General features: G+C 42.7%; 1 protein-coding gene across 3 annotated transcripts in view; it reads left to right on the plus strand.

The window, feature by feature from the left end:
• The first annotated feature begins 15,728 nt into the window (after positions 1 to 15,728).
• Positions 15,729 to 20,995, plus strand: part of NOSTRIN (nitric oxide synthase trafficking) — a 54,298-nt gene continuing 49,031 nt past the window's right edge. For all 3 annotated transcript variants that reach the window (XM_037523470.2, XM_037523471.2, XM_054699835.1), the window contains exon 1: positions 15,729 to 15,979. In XM_037523470.2, the coding sequence (XP_037379367.1) occupies positions 15,953 to 15,979 (27 nt within the window). In that variant the 5' untranslated portion in view covers positions 15,729 to 15,952. The remainder of the gene's footprint in view (positions 15,980 to 20,995) is intronic.

The following is a 20,995-nucleotide window of genomic DNA, read 5'->3' on the forward strand; positions in this document are numbered from 1 at the left end:
AGGGCCTGGCAGGGAACAGAGCACAGTAAATGTTTGGTGGAATAACAAATGAATCACTTGGGAGAGTGCTGGTGAGATTAAGCTATCGGTAACTACCACTCCATCTGCTGGGAAGCCAGGTGAGGCCGTGAGCACATTTTGTCTTCAACTCTTACTGAACTCCACATTTCTCTATGTGGTGTCAGCTTCTCTCCCTGGGACTCGGGTCAGAGAAACCACCTGTGGTCCCAGCATCTCAGACCTGGGGATGAAGCACATCAAGGGAGAAAAATACAGCACTGAGGCTGGAGAATTATCTAGAAACCTAAGAGGGGAATGGAGAAGAGAGGATATTGGAGAACTGAAAAATTTAGTGAAACAATTGTGGAAAAAATTGGATTATAAGCTCTGGCACTCATGTCTAAGTTTTGAAACGATTCTTTAGGCAAGAGGTTTGTTTATGACTTAAAGGATAATGAAAATATTTGCATAACCAGAAATAATTTGAACAAAGGCTTGGGTCTGCAGCTGCATCCCTCAGCTACTTAAAAAATATTTACAGAGAGCCCACTAGTTACAGGAATTGTTATAGACACTAAGGAGAGGCAGGTGGATAAGACAGACATGGTTCCTGCTTTTGTGGGCCTTACAATTTGTTTAGAGAAGGAAACTACCAAGAAACAAGGCGTACTAGTTTTTTAGGGCTACCATAATAAAATATCATAGATGGGTGACTTAACAACGGGAATGTATCTTCTCCAGTTCTGGAGACCAGACATTTGAGATCAAAGTGGTAAGAGGCTGTTTTCTTCTGGGGCCCTTCTCCTTGGCTTGCCTTCTGTGTCTCCACCTGGTCTCTCTGTGTAGCTGTCTGGGTCCTAATCTTTCTGATAAGGACTAGAGCCCACTCTAAGGGTTTTATTTTACCTAATCACCTCTTTTTTTAAATCAATGTCAATTTTTTATTATATTAATCTCATTTTTCTAACAAAGGGGACAAAACAAAATTTTGAGGATATCATAATTTGGCAAAACATGAACAGCCTCCATCTTTTGCAGTAAACACTAATTCATATACACAGTTTATTTCTAAGAGTTTTAGGGGTAAGAATATAGAACGTATAAATGGGAAAGACATTTTAATCACTACTTTAAAGACTCAATTTCCAAATACCACCTCCAGAGGGGGTCAGGGCTGCAACATGAATTTGGAGGACCACAATTCAGCTCATAACTCAAGGTAATTTCACATGGTGACAATGGACAGACATCATGAAGAAACAAAGTGATTGTGTGGTGAGTGTCAGGGCTTTTAAGACTGTATGGTGACAGATGCCCAAGAGACAGGTGATTTTGACTAAGACATGAGTGGCAAGAGCAAGCAGGGAGGCAGCCACCTAAAACTCAAAATCTTCATGCTGAGAACAGGTTTTTAAGTCCAAGAAGGAACAAGAAGGCCAATGTGAAGAAGCAAAACAAGCAAGAGGCAGACTGCGGTTAATGACATGAAAAAGTGAAGGAGGGACGGATCTCACAGGGTCAACATCCCATGGTTAGGAGGACTTATTTTAGGGTAAGAGTTAATGAAGCACCTCTTGGGGATTTAAGCAGGGAGTAAAAGAATCTAGTCAGTGGTCATCTTTTGTCAGAAAAAGAATATGGGCTGAATGGCCCATAACTGACAAAACTGTTCAGCTTTGAGTGAGTTAGGAGTGTCTGCAAGGCATGGTGGGCATCACATGACAAAGCAGAGTGGTAGGCACACATGGCCATTGGAGAAGTAAAGGAGTAAGAATTACTGCACATGCAACAAGTGAATCCTGACAGAGAATAAGTTGTGTATGGTTTTACTTTAAGGATGTGGAGATGGGGACAGATAAAGCCTCCAGGTTCCTATAAGGTAAGCAGTTGGAAAAATATAAGATTGACAGTCACCAAGCAAGGGAGAAGCTCAGGTAGGAGGGCAAACTTCCTTGCGGAATATAATTCTTTTTTGTAGTGACAGTGAGTGCCTTTCTTTGAGTAGTTCAAAGGCATCTCAGTAATGATAAATTGATGAATGATAGCGATTTCCAAAGCACCTCTCTAGAGAAGAAGACCATTCAAGAAAAACAACACTCGCTGTTTACAGGTTGATGTTAATGATACAGAAAACATTCTCTCCTGCTTCTTTCTCTCTCCTTTCCCTTCTCTGGTCTGGTCTTCCTGAATTGTTCTGTCCCAGAGCCTTGAATGGGACGGAACAAGGTGGGTGTGCATGCCAGGTGAGGCAGCACCTGAGAGGGGTGCTGGAAACCCAGTGGGGTCACGAAGGTATCTGCTGAGCAGGACAGCACAGCACAGAGAATCAGGGTCAAGTGAATTGAGTGTCCATACCAGGGAGGCCTGTCATGAGGGGTCAGAGTGCAAGCAGGATAATGACAGCGTTCCTGCAGAGATGAGCCTGGCCTGGGAAGTTGAGCATAGATGTCAAAATGATTGAGGTGGAAATTGGTTCGTGCAGTGGAGTTGATCAAAAACGTCATAGGGACCAGTGTCTCACTGTGAGAAAAAAAAGTTACAAATATGAAGTGGGGTGGAAAGGAATGAATTTGGTAGTATTGGATTAAAATTATAACTATTTATGGAAACTTGTGTTTTTCAACATAAAGATATCAAAATAAATGCAGTTGTAAGTGTACATCTACACGTATTTATATATATTTGCATATATTCCCTACCTGGCCCTCTCATACCTGAAATAAGTGACTCCCCAATGATCACAAGAAATGACCCAGATCTTCTTTTCTAAATCCATTCTCCACTAAAAGGATCCAGGGCTCCTTGAATAAGTGGCTGAATCCAGGGCTGGGGCAGGAAAGCATATGCTAGAATGAACAGCCTACTGGGTCAGAAAGCAAGGATGTGATCAAAGGATGATGGGGAGATGGTACAAGTACACAGAAGCAAGCTAAACAGCTCTCATGGTGAAATCTGGGTGCATAGTACACCAAGAGAAATAACAGTACCGGGCTATACTGCATTGAATAATATGGAAGACTGTGAGTTCATATAATTTTTTTTCACTTTTTTTTATTATTTAAATTTTATTTTTATATTCCCCTTACAATTACAACCCCCTTATTTTGACCCCAAGCCCTCCTTTTCCTGCCCCCCCAACCCCCATAGAGTGTCTCTGGTTCATAGTTGTTTGTTGATATTGATATTTTCTTTCTTATGGTTATTCTTTTTCCTGGCCCCTTATTTAAGTTTTCTAGATTCCTGCTATGAGTGAGACCATCCGGTATTTTTCTTTTTCTTTTTGGCTTATTTCGCTGAGCATGATCCCTTCCAGCGCCATCCATGTTGCTGCAAATTGCATGTGTTTATCTTTTTTGAATGCTGAGTAATATTCCATGGTGTATATGTACCACATCTTCTTGATCCAGTCATCTATTTTTGGGCATTTGGGCTGTTTCCAAAGCTTAGTTATTGTAAACAGTGCTGCTATAAACATAGGGGTGCAGGTGTTCTTTGGAATTGATGTTCTGTGTCCTTTGGGTAAATACCTAGGAGTGGAATTGCTGGATCATATGGAAGCTCTATGTTTAGTAGGTCCAGAAATCTCCACACAGCTCTCCATAGTGGTTGGACCAGTTTGCACTCCCACCAACAGTGCAGGAGAGTTCCTTTTTCTCCACACCCTCGCCAACATTTGTTGTTGCTAGTTTTTTTAATATGTGCCATTCTCACTGGTGTAAGATGGTATCTCATGGTAGTTTTGATTTGCATTTCCCTGATTGCAAGTGATGTTGAACATTTTTTCATATGCCTGTTGGCCATTTGTATTTCCTCTTCAGAGAAGTTTCTTTTTAGCTCTTCTGCCCATTTTTTGACTGGATTATTTTCTTTGTTGTTGTTGAGTCTCATCAGCTCTTTGCAGATTTTTGTGATCAGTCCTTTATCATTAGTTTTGTGTGCAAAAAAGTTCTCCCAGTCGGTGGGGTTTCTCTTTGTTTTGGTTATTGTCTCTTTTGCTGTGCAGAAGCTCTTTAATTTGATGTAGTCCCAGCTGTTTGAATATGCATTGGAGCAAAGAAAGTTTGTTCAATAAATGGTGCTGGGAAAACTGTGTAGCTACATGCAAAAGAATGAAGCTTGACTACTACCTAACACCATGCACAAAAACCAACTCAAAATGGATTAAAGAACTAGACATAAGACCTGAAACCATAAAATACATAGAAGGAAATATAGGCGAAACACTACATGACATGCACATCAAAGACATCTTTACAGACACATCACCCAAACCAGTGATAGTGAGTTCATATAATTTAATAAATAAACTGAAAGTTTTATGAGGAATGAAGTATTTAAAGAGTTTTAAGGCATAGCACCACAAAATATTTATTAACTGCTAAAGCAAAAGTGATAGTTTTACAGTGAAGAAGTCTGGCAGATACCAATCAAGTAAATACCATCAGAAATGGGACAAATGAGTCACTTAATTGGATGCAGTAAGAAGGCAACAACACATCTGTGTTATTCCTGGCAGAGATGCAAAACCTATCTAATCACGGGCAAATGTCAGATAAATGCAAATCAAGAGGCACTCTACAAAATAATTGACTAGTAATGTTCAAATGTGTCAATGGTATGAAAATCAAGGAAAGACTGAAGAACTATTCCAGAGTAAAGGAGGCTAAAGAGAGGATGAGTGAATGCAATGTAGGATCCTGAGCTGGATCCTGTTGCCATGGAGAACATAATTAGGACAATTGGTAGAACTGAGGAGTAGTTGGTAGCAATGCATCAATGCTAATTTCCTGCTTTCGGTGGTTGCATTGTGATTTTGCTGAAGAATGTCTTTCTTTGTCAGAAATACACACTAAAATATTAAGGCATGAAAAACAATTCTGTGTACTGTACTTGCAGTTTGTCTGTAACTTTGCAATAATTTCCCAAATCAATGTATTTGCTTTCAAAAACCTTGATTATGTCTCAAGTGAAATTTTTCAAATGTTAAGATGCAGCAGGTTATATTTTTTTAAGATGAGAATATCATCTTTGAATTCCAAGAGCAATAAAGTGATACAAAAATTCATCAGCCTGTTCACAGGAAAATTTAAAAGAATAAAAGGCATTAGCTAAAAATTTTGAGAATTCTAAACTGGTGAGTAGCTTTGTTAGTTTTTGTATTATAATTATTGTAGTTTTGATTGTTTTATATGTAAAATATACAATCATCTTTAAGACTGCCTCAATCTGTTATGCGAAACACATTAAAGTGATAACATTAATAATAGTAGCTAATGTTTATTGAACATGTATTAAAGACCCTCTTTGTGATATTATTGCTTCCATTTCACATATCAGAAAACTGAAGGTTGAAAGGATTAAGAAATTTCCCCCTAATTGGCATACTAATGTGTGGTACAGTGAACTCTTAAGCCCACATTTTTCATATTGCAAAGTCTATCCCATTGATTCCTGCTCTATGCCCACCATGGACCCATAAATCTGACAATTTCAGGATGCCAGGAAATGGGGCTTCATTCTAGATCTTCCCACTCTTTCTGTGTTCACCCCCATCCCAGCTATCATGAAGTTTTCCTGGTCCCATTTAAAAACAGCCACATCTCAACTGTCCCACATTTGTCTCCAGGTTCCTAGCAACAGAACCACTCTTCCCAGTTCTTTTCTCACTCCTTTGTAAGAGATGCCACACTGTCGCCAGAGCAAGTGTAGATATCACACGTGTACTTAACATCCTCCAAAGAAAAGGACCTCTATGTGACTCCAATTACTTTGGGTTAATGTCCGACAAGCCTTCCCATGTCTGGGTATCTCCAGCCTGGGGCATGTCCAATGCAGAGTGTGTGCTCCAGGCACTCTTGAGGAATAACTAATTAAGACATGCTTTTTAAGCATCAACAGTGTTCTCTTCCCTTCCCCAACCAGGCTGAGCTGGATATCTTTGGAATTTCCACTACATTTCTATAAAGGCCTCTTTCATATAATCTACCAGAGCGTCATATAATCTTCCTACATCAGACTGAAGTCCTTGAAAGGTGTTGGATCTTGTTCATTCTGTATCCCTTATAAAGCCTGGGTCAAAGAGGATGCTGCCTAAGACATCACTGAATGAGTGAATGAGTTAATAGACATCATCAGTGACTAGCAACTGTGGAAAGTGCTATGAGAGAGACAAAATGAAGAAACCAGTGATTTTTCAGAGACCATTTAAAGAGTCTTGGGAAGGGCTAAGGGGTTAAATCATTTGAGTAAGAAGACAATAGAGGAAGATTTTTAATAAGTACAGAGGCCTGATTAACTGAACCTGAGTTCTGAGTAAACAGGCTTTCACATTGTGTGCCCTCAGTGCCAGGGTGTGTGACCTTAAAAATAAACCAGTTTATATATTTGAATAGGTATAGAAGCATGTCATATAAAATTCCACATATGCAAAAGGAAATGGAGTGAGGAGTAAAGGCCCTCTCCTCCCCGTGCCCATCCCCCACCTCTTCAGAATTCTTTTAGTATTAAAAGGTACAAGGGCTTCCAATCAGCTAGTATTGGTTAAGCTAGAGGAAGACTAATTAACCTCCTACTGCTAAAGGAACCAGATAAATTACCATTTGGAGTGCTTTTGCTTTCTCTCTTAGATGCCATCTCCAAAACGTGGTAAAGATTTACGGGAAGCAACTATAAATCTGATTCATAATGTGGAAGCATAGCCAAGATGAAAAAGACAAGTAAGTCCTTTATTTACATATGCAAAATGCCAAACTCATTCTTTGCCCTGGTGACTAAAGTAACCCTACCTATACTAGACATTTCAATTGCATTTTAATTGAAATTCATGAGTGAGTCCTAAATAAGTTTAGAAAAATGTAAGTAATGACACATTTTTTAAAAAGATTTATTTATTTATGCATACAAGAGCTGGGGTACAGGCCAGAGATGCAGGGGTGGGCGGGGGTGTGTGTAGGGTAAGGAAAAAGTATCAGGCTTTTCTGCCCTCCCGCCATTAGGATAGATGAGGGAACCCTGTGGTCCTGAATGCATGCCTGATGGGAGGCACCTGAAGTGGGTACACCTGGGCTGAGAGACTAAGCTTATAAGGGCGGCATTATGGGGACGCCAGCAGAAGCCAAGAACGAACAGAAGCCGAGAGAGGAGCAGAGAAGTCCAGAGAGAAGCAGAGCCATGAGAAGAGCAGAGAGAACGTGAGAGAAGGTCGCAGAGCCCAGAGTGAAGACTCGCTGGGGGCTGGGAGGCCTGTCAGCCTCCCGGCCCACCAGCGCTCTTGCCTGCAGTGTACCCAGTAAATCCCAATAAAAGCCTGCAAAAGCCACTGAGGGCTCCAGGACTCACTCCTCCTTTACCCGGTCTGCATGGGATCATACAAAACTTGCTCAGTGCCCATGTCCTGCCCCTACAGTGTGTGAGAGGATTCACCTGGGACAGAGTGGGGAACAGAACAGGCAGACTGACTGAAATACACTGCTGAGGGGAGCAGGGGGCGAGTCAGGAAAGGTCTGCTGTGCCATGTGGGTTGCTCCCTGCCAGCGGATTGCTTCATAGTGCGGTGCTTAACCCCTTGCACCACCAAGGAGGTCCAATGACACATAAATATTAACACAGGTAATCAAATGAAGATACAATGTAATTTGAACTAATCTGCTATAAGGGCAGGACAGGCCAATGCGCAGGTTTTCTGATCCAGCAGACAGGGTAGAGGAGAGGAGAGTCCTGGAACCCTCAGTGGCTTTTCAGGCTTTTATTGGGATTTACCAGGTACACGGCAGGCAGGGGTGCTGGCAGGCCTCCCAGCCCCCCAGCAAGTCTTCACTCTTTCTGGGCTCTCTGGCATTCCCTTTGCTGCTCTCATGGTTCTTTGCTCTCTCTGCTTCTGCTGGCGTCCCCGAGACGCCTCCATTAAAAGCCCAGTCTCAGCCCAGGTGAATCCCATCTACCTAGGCCCACACCCTACTCCAGGTGCCCGCCATCAGGCATGCATTCGGGACTGCACGGTTCCGTCGTCTATCCTAATGGCGGGAGGGCAGAAAAGCCTGATACTTTTACCTTACCCTACATCTGCATTTGTAAAATATCCTTGTTTTTATGCCTTATTTTTTTGGAAGTTAAAGCTATAGATCAAAATTGTCGATGACTTGGTTGTTGATGAGCTGTCCATTAGGTTTCATTCCCTGGTGCTTGCTGTGGAAAAATAAAATTATGCTAATTTTTTAATGCAAATTTATTTGATATCATTTTATTCTCCATTAATACCTGGAGATTTTGAATTATCATGTATGAATGTTGGACATGCACAATAAAAATTCACCCCTAGTGCAGGACTGGTATGGATCTATAAAATAAGTTAATTATGGCCATTTGTATGTAGATTTAAAGATTAGGTAATTTTTATGAAGTGGAAAGTGGTAAAAAGCTTATTTTGTGTAATTTTACAAACTACAATATAATTAGTACAAATTGAGCATAAAAGTTACTTTGGATGCTACAAATTAGGCTGACTATTAGCAATAATATCCCTGTGTTCCCCACTGTTCCTCCTACAGTTTAAAGCACTCATTAGTGCTTCTAAATTAGAAAGATTTTTTTTTCCCATTCCAAGGCTTTGGGTAAAGGTACTTTACTTTTTAAAAATGTATTCATGAAAGCAAGGCTTTAGAATTGTGTCTTCTGGCTTTGGAGAGATATGGAAATTAAGGAAACTAATCACTGCAGCAACCAGAGACTGAAAATAAAAGGTAATTTAATCAGAATGAGATTGCTTTTACTCTTCTCTCTGAGAGTGATTGGTGGAAATGACATCATGTCTTGTAAACACTGTCTGTGAGTCTCAGGTGCTCAAAAGGGCAGTGGGGAGGGGAATTGGTGACCAGTAGTGGTCAGCTCAAGGGACTAGCATGGTCCTGGATTCAGGAGTGGAGTGGCCCTGGGAAGATGAGTCAAACTATAACCCACATTGCAGCTGGTCCTGCAGGGAAAGTGCTTTGCCCATACGATGCACCTGAGACGAACCGCTCTGCCTAGAAAGCTAATCAGGCAGCCTGGCCCAGCATCTGCTCACTCTGGCATTGGGAATGCAGGCCAGCTGCCCCACGCTGAGATGCTCTCTCTTTATAGTCCTCTTCTGTGAATATAGTGAATATTCTCTTAAATGTTCTTGGCAAACTGCAAACTCAGCTCATTTTAGATTCCTGTTTTCCCAAATTTATTCTTAGCTTTAGGCTACTCTTTGACTTTACCCTTGGTCCCAAGATACTTCTTATCTCATCTGTTTATATCTTTTTAACCAACAAATCTCCAAGAAAGTTCTCTAAGTGGCCTCTTGAGATGCTTCTGATTCCTTCTCAGTTTCTGGCTTGTCAAGGCCATTTTTTATCAGCATGTCAGGGACTCCCAAGTGCATTTGAGTCATTTCCCACTTTAAAGTTTCTGCTCAGAAGGTCGCATTTATCTTTAATCTCAGGGTTTTGAACTCTGCTTCCTGAGAGCTGAGGCTATAAGCCCACTCATAAGCAACACTCCTTCTCTTGTCAGTGGGGAGGAACTAGCTAAAGTGATCACTTTTTCAGGACTGAATGCAATCAAATGAAAACATTGCTACAAGGAGCTCACAGGGTGTGTGCTGTGTGCGAGGTAGACCATCACACTGATAATTTCAACACAATGTGATAAATGAATTAAAAGAAATGTGTGCAATGGATAGAGCACAATGGTAAGAATGACACACTAACTTTGGTGATAGATATTAGCAAGGCCAACATCAAGGCAGAAGGACACCCAGGCAGAAGAATGATATAATGGGCATTTTAGCACTTGACCAAGGGGCATCCATGGACCCCAAACTGAAAGGATGCATGCTCTAAAACAGGGTCCTGCCATCTGCTGCATACAGACAAAGGAAGGACTCTTAATATGAAAAATCTTTAATAGACTACTGTGCATAGAGATGGAAGAGGAGCGGTATGGGGTAAGGAAAAATGTCAGGCTTTTCTGCCCTCCTGCCATTAGGATAGATGATGGATCCTTGTCCTGAATGCATGCCTGATGGTGGGCACATGGAATAGGGTGTGGGGATAGGTAGATGGGATTCACCTGGGCTAAGACTGTGCTTTTAAGGGCGGTGTCACGGGGATGCCAGCAGCAGCAGAAGCCGAGAGAGAAGCTGAGAGAGAAGCCGAGAAGCAGCAGCAGAGAAGCAGCAGCAGAGAAGCAGCAGCAGAAGCAGAGAATGCCAGAGAGCCCAGATAGAGTGAAGATTTGCTGGGGGCTGGAAGGACTGCCAGCCTCCCAGCCCCCTAGCACCCCCCAGCCTGCCACGTACCCATTGAACCCCAATAAAAGACCTGAAAAAAACCACTGAGGACTCTGACTCCTCCTTTACCAGGTCTGCTGGATCAGAAAACCTGCTCAGTGGTCCAGTCCTGCCCTTACAAGGGGTATTAGTGAAAGGGGGGAATTGTTAGGGGGAAAGGATGTCCTGAGATAATCTCATACAGGCTTTGTGGACTCCACCCCCACTCCAGACTAAAGCCATCAGGACATTGGGAAAGACAAATTCCATCACCACCAAGGGGAGGGTGGCTGGGACCTGAGGGTGGAGTTGGGCAGCCAGGTTGGATATAAAAACCAGACACGTGGGCCTTGCTCCCTCTCTGGCTCGCGATCGCTCGCCTCCTGGCTTCACCGCTCCTGGCTGGCGGCCAACTCTGAGAGCGCCATTTTGGGATTCCTGATCGGCGGATCGGGTAGGACGCATTTAAAACTTTGTCTCCCACTTTTCTCCCAGAGCTGTACATTTCCTCATTTCCCTTTCCGTTGTAAATAAACCTTTTATTAACCTTTCACGTGTGCCTGCAGTAGAGCATTGATAAGTTCTTTTAAGCGCGCGGGTGAGGACCCACAGTCAGGCACCCCGTTTTGTATCGGGGTTGCTCTACAACAGTTTCCCAATAAAACTTACCAAATTACTTGTCTTGTTATAGACAAATACCTAATCAAACAGGGTCCACCCAAAGTGGGGCCACTGAGGTCCAAAAACTTGTCACAAAGTCTAAGGGAACTTCTGGTGGAGAACAGATAAAGGGGATAGGGCAGGTCTTAGAGAGCTGGGACGAAATGAGATACCACATCAAGACAATGGCCACCATTGTCAGTGTCCCCACGTGTCTCTCAACCAACATGTTTCTTCCAAGTGTCTCTACATGTCTCTCCTCCCCATGTGTCCTCCAAGCCCCCTTCCCAGTGGTACTGTTAGGGGGAAAGGATGTCCTAAATCTAATTCCATACAGACTTTGTGGACTCCACCCCTACCCTAGGCCAAAGCCAAAAGACACTGGGAACTCCAAATCCCATCACCACCAAAGGGAAGGTGGCTGGGACCTGAGGGTGGGGTTAAGCAGCCAGGTTGGTATAAAGCCAGACACGTGGGCTTTGGGGGATTTTTCCCTTTTTGGCTCCCTGCCAGCTCGCAGCGGGCCAGCTGAGAGTGCCTTTGGGTTCAAGGTCGGCGGATAGGGTAGGACGCATTAAAGACTTTATTTCCCTATTTTCTCCCTGAGTTGTACATTTCCTCAATTCCTTTTCCCTTGTAAATAAACCTTTTATTAACCTTTTGTGTGTGCCTGTAGTGGAGTGTTAATAAGTCCCTTTTTAGGCAAGTGGGCGAGGACCCACAGCCAGGCAACCCGTTTTATATGGGGGATGCTCCGTAACAGTCCCAGGGTGTAAGTCAGGCTGCAGTAACTAGAGAGCAGGCCACCCGCCTACTGTGTTATGTACTCGACTCAGAACTGGCCCTCATTCCCGGTAGCGCCCTGCCCAAGTCTGCACGGCATACTGGGACTTGCAGTCCAAGGCGGCTGCCTGTGAGTGGGGAAGGGGGAAATGGTGCCTGTTCCCTGCACTGAGGTGCTCCTCCCCCTTTTATGGAGATACTGTAACTGGGTGGTCCCCAGGAAAGGAAGAGGTTCCAGGTTCCCTGCCCTACCCAAAAGGAGGGTGGAGCTGAGCAGGGAGAGAAGAAGATGCAGAGGAGACTGAGGCAGGAAGGAAGCAGGATGGAGCCAGAAGGAGACCTGGAGGAGGCGCATGGAGCCGAAAGACACGTGAAGAAACTGCGTTTGCCTTTTGGTCGTGGACTGGGTGACACAGATGTGGGTGAGACTCTTGGGGAGGTGACAATGGCAACTTTTATCTTGATTTTGATTTTGCTCTTTTCCTTCCATACTTGTCTGGTGGTTTCTGACCCTTTTCTGTGGGTCCCCACTGGAAGATGCTTTAGACTTGTGGCAGGCTTTGGGGCCTTGCTCTGGGCCAATCCTGCTTGGGTGGACTTTTACCCACGAGAGGATGGGGAACTCTGGGTGCTTGATTTAGAAACTAGATTCTTTGCCTTTCCTGTATTGTTTACTAATTGTATTAAAGTTCCTTTTCATTAAATTCTCACATGTTTTGTGTTGATGAGGCGGATGGCAGAACCTAATTAGAGCAGGCAGGTTTGTGGGGCCCGGGGTGGCCCTCCCCCTGCTCTGTAACAATACCTCTCTAACGGGATGGATAGGGTGCAGTGGAGTGGTTTCCAGGTCAGACTGAAGAAAGTCCCAACCAGGTTTTCTTTCTGCAGAAAGGCCATATCCGGGAAGTAAAGCTGAGCATTGACCAGGAAAGCTGCAGAAGATTAGGATCTGAGAGGTCAAACAATCAATCAAGCCAGTCTGAAAAGAAGCCAGAGCAGTACTGATCATTGTTTGTATGTCCAGAGACAAACCTGAAGGGAGAGAACTCAAGAGGATATGTACACCTTCTTTAAGATACTTCACTATGTATAGTTCACATCTACCTGGAGAGACCAATGAAATCATGTTAATACTAAATCTAAAGTTGCAAGGCTTCCCCCCTTCTTGCTCACACAGGATCTCAGCTTCTTTCTCCCAGTCTCTCTGGGCCATTTGTGGAAGTCAGGATGCTGGGGGTTTTCACATGCACAAGAGCAAATTTACTCAAAGTGGCCTGATCTGACCTCCTGCCAAGATGCCTCAGTAGCCACAGCCTCAGTGCTGGAAACAGCTGAGAGAAACTGCTCCCATCCCCCACCCCACCAGTAGGTGCCTTGCTGAGCTCTTTGGTAGCATATGTGTAGGGTGGGATGTGGGGTCAGAGGGGAGAACAAACCCATCTCCAAATCTGGAGCACTGATGTGTTGAACTCATATTTCTCTCCCTGATTTCAATCTCTGCTGAAGTTCCAAACTTGTCCCCTGAGGTTGAATTGGGAAGAAAGGTCACCAGTGAGGAAAACATTTAGCAGCCACCCCCTGCTCTGTCCTTTCTGCTTTATCTCTCTAGTCACTCCAAAGCAAACATTGACCAACATTATAATGGGCTGAATGTTAAAACTAATCTCAACTCTCTGCCCCTTTCTGTATCTAAGTCCTTTGCAATGAGACTTTCAGGTCCTTCCCATGAGGAGTGGAGTCTCCCTGAGGCCCCTTTAATCTGGGCTGGCCTAAAGCTAGCTATAGTCAGTTGCATGTAGCTGAAGTGAGTGATGGTTGTCAGATTCAAGCTGCACGTAAAGAGACCTTGAGCGCTTCCACTCACTTTCCTTGCCAGGCCCTGAGAACAGCTTGGATTTGTCTAATGGCTAATGAAAAATTGCCTCGGCCCACAGCCAGCTCCTGGCCCAGTGGAGCCCAGGAGAGCTGTCCTGCCACACCCAGCCAGATCAGCAGGGCCCTGTGGACAACCTACTTTCACATGAATGAGGCCCAGGAGACCACAGAAACCATCCAGCTAAACTACACACTTGTGAATAGAGTCTGCATCATTTGAAGTACTAGGTTTTCTGTTTATTGCACAGCACTATTGTGATGGGAGACAACTGAGGCAAAAGATATCCTTCTTTCTGACCTCCCAAATCAAATTTTTTTGTACATTCAAGAATCCTTCTGAGAAGCTCAACAAATAGCCAAATAAAAATCTCAGTCTAGATTCAGCCAGAATACCCTGCTGCCTTTATAATAGTCTGTGAGAGGGACAGTTTAGCAAGATGGAAATTTGTTAATTTAGCAGATGACAGAAAGCCAGTCAGCCTTTTGGGAGAGACATGCATGAGGAGTATGGTTGTAAGAATGTCAGACCAATCTTCAATAGGCCCCAGAAATCACTGGAAACCAAGTGTGAAGGCATATTTTTGTGAAACTGGCCAGAGAGGTGAATCTCCCCATTTTTACCTGAGTTTGGACTGAATTGAGACAAAGAGCAGCAGGAACCATAAGGAAGAAACTGAGCTGCCAGAAACCAAGGCTCCAGCCAAGTTTTATCTACAATCTCTGAGAGCAGAGAAGCCCTCCAGAGGGAATCTGAGTGACATATTTTTAACCTCAATTTATAACCTGTCTACACTTCTTTCATTGTTTTCAGTTGCCTGGCCTAATGCAAGCCCCTTCATAGCAACTGCTCAGTGTTGTAACAGGCAATGATAACCTTCATTTGGAGAAATTAACGGGAGAAGATTAAATGTGTGAATGACGGCTCCCAGCTAAGGACCCTGACTTTCCACTCTGATTGTCCGCCAAGCGTTCTTCCCTCAGATTCCCCTCCCTCTTCATTGGTTGTTTTTAGAAACTTGGGAGCTTGCCTACCAAGAGCAGATGAATGGAGGCTGAGCCACCTGGGCGTCTCTGAAGTGTTCTCCTGGGCTGTGCTGATGGAATTCCTGGGGCCTGCTGGTCAGAGCTGAGCCACCACAGCCCAACCATGGCTGCCACAGGGCAACAGGTTGCTAGCTGGAAGTCTAAGGACTGACAGTTGGGAACATAGCTACAAAGAAAGCAATAAGAAGTTAGTAATGGGAGATTTCTAGTTCTACTTATCTTTTTTTTTAAAGAATTTTTTTTTAAAGATTTATTTATTTATACAACAACTGGGGTACAGGCCAGATGCAAGGAAGGGTGAGAGATTCACCAGAGACAGAGCAGGGAACAGAACAGGCAGACTGATGAAATACACTGCTGAGGGGAGCAGCAGGCGAGACAGGAGAGGTCTTCTACGCCCTGTGTGGTATTCTTGCTGGTTGGCGGGGATCGAGCCCACGCTACAGAGGCTGTGGACAGCTTCACAGTGCGGCTCTCAACCACCTGCGCCATCAGGGAGGCCCTCCACTTATCGTTTTGAGTGATTTTTCAAAAAAATCATGTGGACCATATTTAAAAAAATCCTTAATAGCTTAGACACTTTATTCTGCTGGGAGTGAGGGTTGGGCTAAGTGAGGCCCCTGATGTTAACATATGCCTTGTTCCCTGATAGGCTTCTATGGATGTTTCTACTATGTCAGAATTATATAGGTGTCCTTCTAATTGCTTGGTATCTGGTCCTGGAGTAATTAGAGCCAAGGGAACATTAACTTGGTGTGTGTTTGCTGAAAGAGGTGGTTGTGGTCTAGGTTCTGATTTGTCTAGTTTGGATGTCAAATTTATGCTCACAGACAAGTTGGGAATTAGCTAATCCTGAAAGGGGCCATCCCTATTACCCAGAAGGCCCCTACAAGTCAGAGCAGCATGAAACAGTGAAAATAAATGTGATTAACGCAACAAATTAGGACAGTAGGCGTTCCTCCCCTTCAGCCCTGAGCTCCAGAACTATCAAGGACATTTCATGGCCTCTGGGCTTTCTCTCAAGGCCACACAGTTCAGGACTCAGTACTCTGACCTCTAAATATTTACAGAAGTTTTCTCCCAGTTCTTTTGGCCAGGAGAGGTTCTTTGCTTTTTCAGGAAAGGAACTGGATAAAAGTTCGGGGCTGGGACTTCCTCTAGGGGGTGTTTGACAAGGGCTGACGTCCTCTAGTCCCTTTGAATCCCGGAAGTTCAAGACACACCCAACTTTGAGTGCAGCGTCCCCAGGGCTAAATGCTGCAGTGTAAGTAAAAGGACAGAAGCAAGAAGCATTTCAGCATGAGGGACCCACTGACAAATTGCTCTGTGAGTACTTGGGTGTGGTGTGTGTGTGCCTGTGTTCGAGTGACTGAGGGATCGATTTATATATTAATGGATTTTAACTTAAGAAATGAGACGCTCAGCAGCCAAACATGTTTAGATGTTGGCTGTGCTTTAAAAGTATTGTGGTTTTTCTTTGATTCAATTTGAAATAGCCCTTTCTAGCAAATGACAAGGCAGGTAATTGTCCTCTAGTATTCTCACTTTCTTGGAAATCCTTTGAGTGGGTACAGCATTGTAGTTGCACATACACAGTAGCTTTGGAAATCCTTAAGACACACACCAGTGGTGCTAACATCCTGGGTAGCGTAATACAGAAACACCCAGAATGTTTGCAGGCGGCTGTGGACTCTGAGGATGACGTTAGGGTGGAAGGTGTTTGCATATTTTTTAATATCATTTAGAGCCAAGAATTGCAAGTAGAGAAGGAGGAAGGACAGACTCCCACTCCAACCAGTCTGTGGTAGTTCTCAGACAGATTTGCCAATGTGTTTGTGTCAGTCCTGGGAACCTCACCAAATACAGAAGATTGGTCAAAAGTCCAAGGACATTATGAGGTTAGCATAAGTATCAGACATGTAATTTGGAAAATGAGCCATTAAAATAAGGAGTGGGGGAGGGAAGCTTACCTTGGAAAGAAAGTAATCAAGGATTGTCAGTATGTTAACCCAATAATGCTAAAATAGGTGACATCAAAAGCAAAAGATTGCATTCATCCTTTTATTAAAAACAAATAGAAAAACTGTAGAGATGTAGATAAGTGGAGGCTGCAATAAAGTTATAAAAGAGAAAGATCAACAGAGAATTATTTGTGTTCAATGAATGAGGAACACATGGTTTTCAAGCTGACGCAACTCTGCTATTTCACAAAACTGGTTCATGAATCAGATCCACTAAGCGAGATGAAGTCGCGGGGCTAGTAATCCAATAAATGACAATGTAGTAGCAGTCGTTGCTTACTTTTACTTTTCTAAATATAAAAGCAGTGTATCTAATGTGAAAACAAATTTCAACAGCCCGGTTCTATATAGATTTAAGAGAAACTTCATTGCTTTAATCTCCTCTCCATTGGTAAGCACAAATCCCTTTTTTGAAGTCTTTCATTGTTTACTTATTTGTTGTTTGTTCCCCCTTGTGTTGGGGGAGGAAGGATGTCCTCAACAAACTTTATGGACCCCCACCCCCACCCCAGACTAAAGAGATCTAAGACAAGGACTATAAATCCCAAAATGTCATCACCACCAAAGGCAGGATTGCTGGGAACTGAGGGTGGAGTTAAGCAGCCAGGTTTGGTGCATAACCAGACTGAGCTTTGGAGGTCCTTGCTTTTTTTGCATGCTTTCAGCATGCTATTGGGGTTCCAGCTCAGTGGAACAGATAGGATGCATTTACTAATTTATCTTTCTCTCTTTTTTTCCTGAGTTATTTATTTCTTTATGTTCCATTTTTTAAAAATAAATATACCCTTTATTAACCAAAAAGAGAGAGAGAGAGAGAGAGACTCCAGTTAAGAGGTAAAATTTTTTGTGTGTGCCTGCAGTTGAGTCTCATTATAAGTCCCTTTTAAGCGCACGGGTGAGGACCCACAGTCAGGCGACACATTTCACATCAGAGTTACCCTATAACACTTGCATTTGCTCCTTTACTAAAACGTTTACTACCTTCTCACTACTGATGCTTTGATGATGTTTTTTGTTTGTTTTTAAAGATGTATTTATTTATGCATACAAGAGCTGGAGTACAGGCCAAAAGTGTGGGGGGTAAGAGGATTCACCAGAGACAGAGTGGGGAGCAGAACAGACAGACTGACTGAAATACACTGCTGAGGGGAGCAGTGGGCAAGATAGGAGAGGTCTGTTGTGCCATGTGGGTTAGCTCCCTGGCCAGGGATTGAACTCATGTTGCAATAGCTGGTGATAGCTTGATAGTGCTGTGTCTTTAACCCCTGCACCACTAGGGAGGCCCCTGGTGTTGATGTTTTGGTATAAGATGATGGGGTGAGACAGGAATGGAATAACAGATACTTGGTACTAACAGTCACCAAAGAAGAAAGTCTTCAAGGGAAGAGTAAGACAGAAGAGAGTGAAACTGAGGCCAGGTTAAGTTAAAACAGAAACAACAAAAAAAAATTGACAGGCTAACATCCTTTTCCAAGGCTGTCTTTGTTTGAACCCAGATCTGGGATAAATGTTTCCTTCTAGGCAAACACCCCTTTACCACATCTCCATGTAATGTTCCCTCTCTGACAATCTGAAGAGTTCTTGTCCTTAAGCCAAACTAAAGCGTCAAGGACTCCTCTCCTTGTCCACAATCTTCAAGGTCATCTTTATGGACCCAGTGCCACCAAAGTAGATTAGGAGGCGGATATCCGTTCAGTCAGTTTCTAAATCCTTTAAAGTCACATCTTTATTTATTTGCAATTGTTTCATCTAGGTCAAGTGTTCAAGTTGATTTCCTGGCTCAGTCCTAGCTTGTGCTTAGGGAACAATGCTGTGTTAAGATGAGGCTGCAGTATTGGAACAGAACAAACAAAGGAATGGACTACAAAGCAATGAAACACTTAGGTTGTTTCATGAAAAGAAGCAAAAAGAACCCACAGTGTTAATTACCTGCAAAAGGTCCCATTGCATGTTCACTCGGGTTGCACAGAAGCCAAATTAATTTACAAAGCCCTCACTCAGCCACCTGGTCTACCCCAGTGGCCCATGTACAGAAGCCAGTGTTGTATGAGCTTCAATGAAAAACACATGACCTCTTCATTTGTACTAGTTTCTAACAGAAATTTAGAATATCCCTTAATTCTGAATGTAAGCAACAAACCCCAGTTCTAATGCAATGTCTATGACTTTGTAAACAATAAAAATCACAATTTTTTTTTATAACATGGTAATTTATAGAAAAACAAATATTGTTTATACTCAGTGTAACTTTAAAGTTTGGGTTCATACTTAATACTTGCTGTTTAATATGTTAAAAATCTCATATAGTTTAATGATTTTTTAAAATATTTTTATAAATCTATAGCAATATTTTTTATAATTCTGCCATTTTAGTTTATATATTTGCAAATATTCTGAGTAAAATGGGTTTCATCAGACTGCCAAAATGGTCCATTATAAAAAAAATTTAATCTCTTCTTTTAGGTCATGTTCCAATGGCCAGGTAGACTGGTAGTTAGGTCATTTAGACCCCAAAAGTTGGATCAGTGTCTCTGTCAATTATTAGTTACCGCGGTAGCACAAAGAGTGCCCAAGTGGTGTGTGTGACTTTAAAGTAATCTTGAGACTGTCAGAACTTATTTAAAGGAGATAAAAAAAAATTTTTTTTTTAAAGTTCTGTTTTTGAAAAAGAAAAGAATTGGCTCTGGGCCTTGATGCTTTAATGCCTAGAAGCTTCATTTTTAAACTTAAAATTATGCCAAGGAAAATAATTCTCACATCCATATACGAGGAAATAAACAGGATCAAATTATCTCCATAATCCAATCATTAAAAAGTAGTACTTTCTCATAAAACAACACTTTAGAGATCAAAAGCAAACAATAAGCTATAATCAAATTTTTGCTTTTACTCACTCTCACAGTTTCCAGATAGGGACCTGCCAAGACTGACCTTCTGGGGTCCACACTGTCAGCTTCTCCCCTTAACATCATCAAGTGTTGAAACACTACCAGGCTGTGGGGACATTTCTCCAGTCGGCTTAGATGCCAACCTGGGTTTCAGATTCATTTCTTTCTTGTTTTCTCTCTCATAATCCAGGACAGCCCACTGTAGGTACTTCAATTATTAAACACATGCCTGATAAGCACAGGTAATCCTATAGAGGGGCAGTGCTTTGAAATATTATCCCATCCCCCGTAAATCAGAATTCACAGGAAATGAGTAGCACAGTGCCTGGCACACGAGAGGCATGCAACAAATGCTTACTTAATTAAATATGAAAGGAATGCTATGGCTTATTTAATTCTCTGAATATTATCATTATCAATAATCTAGAATGAAAATAGATTTTTGTAGAATAACTGAAAAACTTAATCATTCAAACTGTGAAAAGCCAGAGAAAGTAGCTAACCCAAGGTTGATAAAGTGCAGGTCACATTGTTTATAGATCATCTGTCTAATCATTTCATGGTTCAAATTGCCTAAATTGCTAAGCTTGTGTGTAATGACAATATTTATACAACAGATTGTTTACAAGCACCAGCAGAAACATTTCCCTATTGGCAGAATGAAAAATAACTGTATACTAGTTGTCTATGTGAAGGGATTTTTAGGAATTCAGAAAAATACCACCAGCCTGAAATCACTTTATTGGGGGCAGGGGGAACATCATGTTTTCCCCTAGTAATTAATGACCCCAAGGAGCAGCAGCATGCTAATATAAATTCATGTGGATACATAAGATTCTTTCCTTGTGGGATAAAGAGATTATTTCCTAGAATGGATTTTTGGTAGAGGGTGGGGATTTGAAAGGTCAACAGATAGGGAGAGAACACTAAAAACCATCTTCCACATCACTGTGACCAGAGCAAACCCTTCTGGTGCTGACATGAGGAAGCCAGCTGCACTACTCCTAGCACATAAAGATAGATGCCAGTCTAAGTTAACTTAGTGTGATCATTACTTATCAGCCATTTATAAGTAGATTTCTTTCTGATGGGTTCCATAGTTGATTTAGTCACATTTCTGACTCTAACTAATGAGGTTATCTTCAGCTCATTGGGTCTCAACAGCTCATTGGGCCTCAACTGAAACCCCTTCAGAGGCTTCTCCTGAGGATGAGAGCGGGATAGGAAAGGGAGGTAGGAGAGGAGAGGAGGGTCAAAGCCAGGGTCAAGAAATTTTTGTCCCCTGAAGCAGATATGTCTCATGAATGATTTCCTGATCACGCACACACACGCACACACACAAATGCACACATACCTGCTGGATGAGATGAGATGGTCTTTGAGATCTGCTTTGATGTTTATTTATGCAAGGATATCTTTCGTCTTCAAGTTTT

The sequence above is a fragment of the Talpa occidentalis genome, unplaced genomic scaffold (assembly GCF_014898055.3).
Source record: "Talpa occidentalis isolate TD23 unplaced genomic scaffold, MPIMG_talOcc4v2.1 talOcc4.3, whole genome shotgun sequence".
NCBI lineage: Eukaryota > Metazoa > Chordata > Mammalia > Eulipotyphla > Talpidae > Talpa > Talpa occidentalis.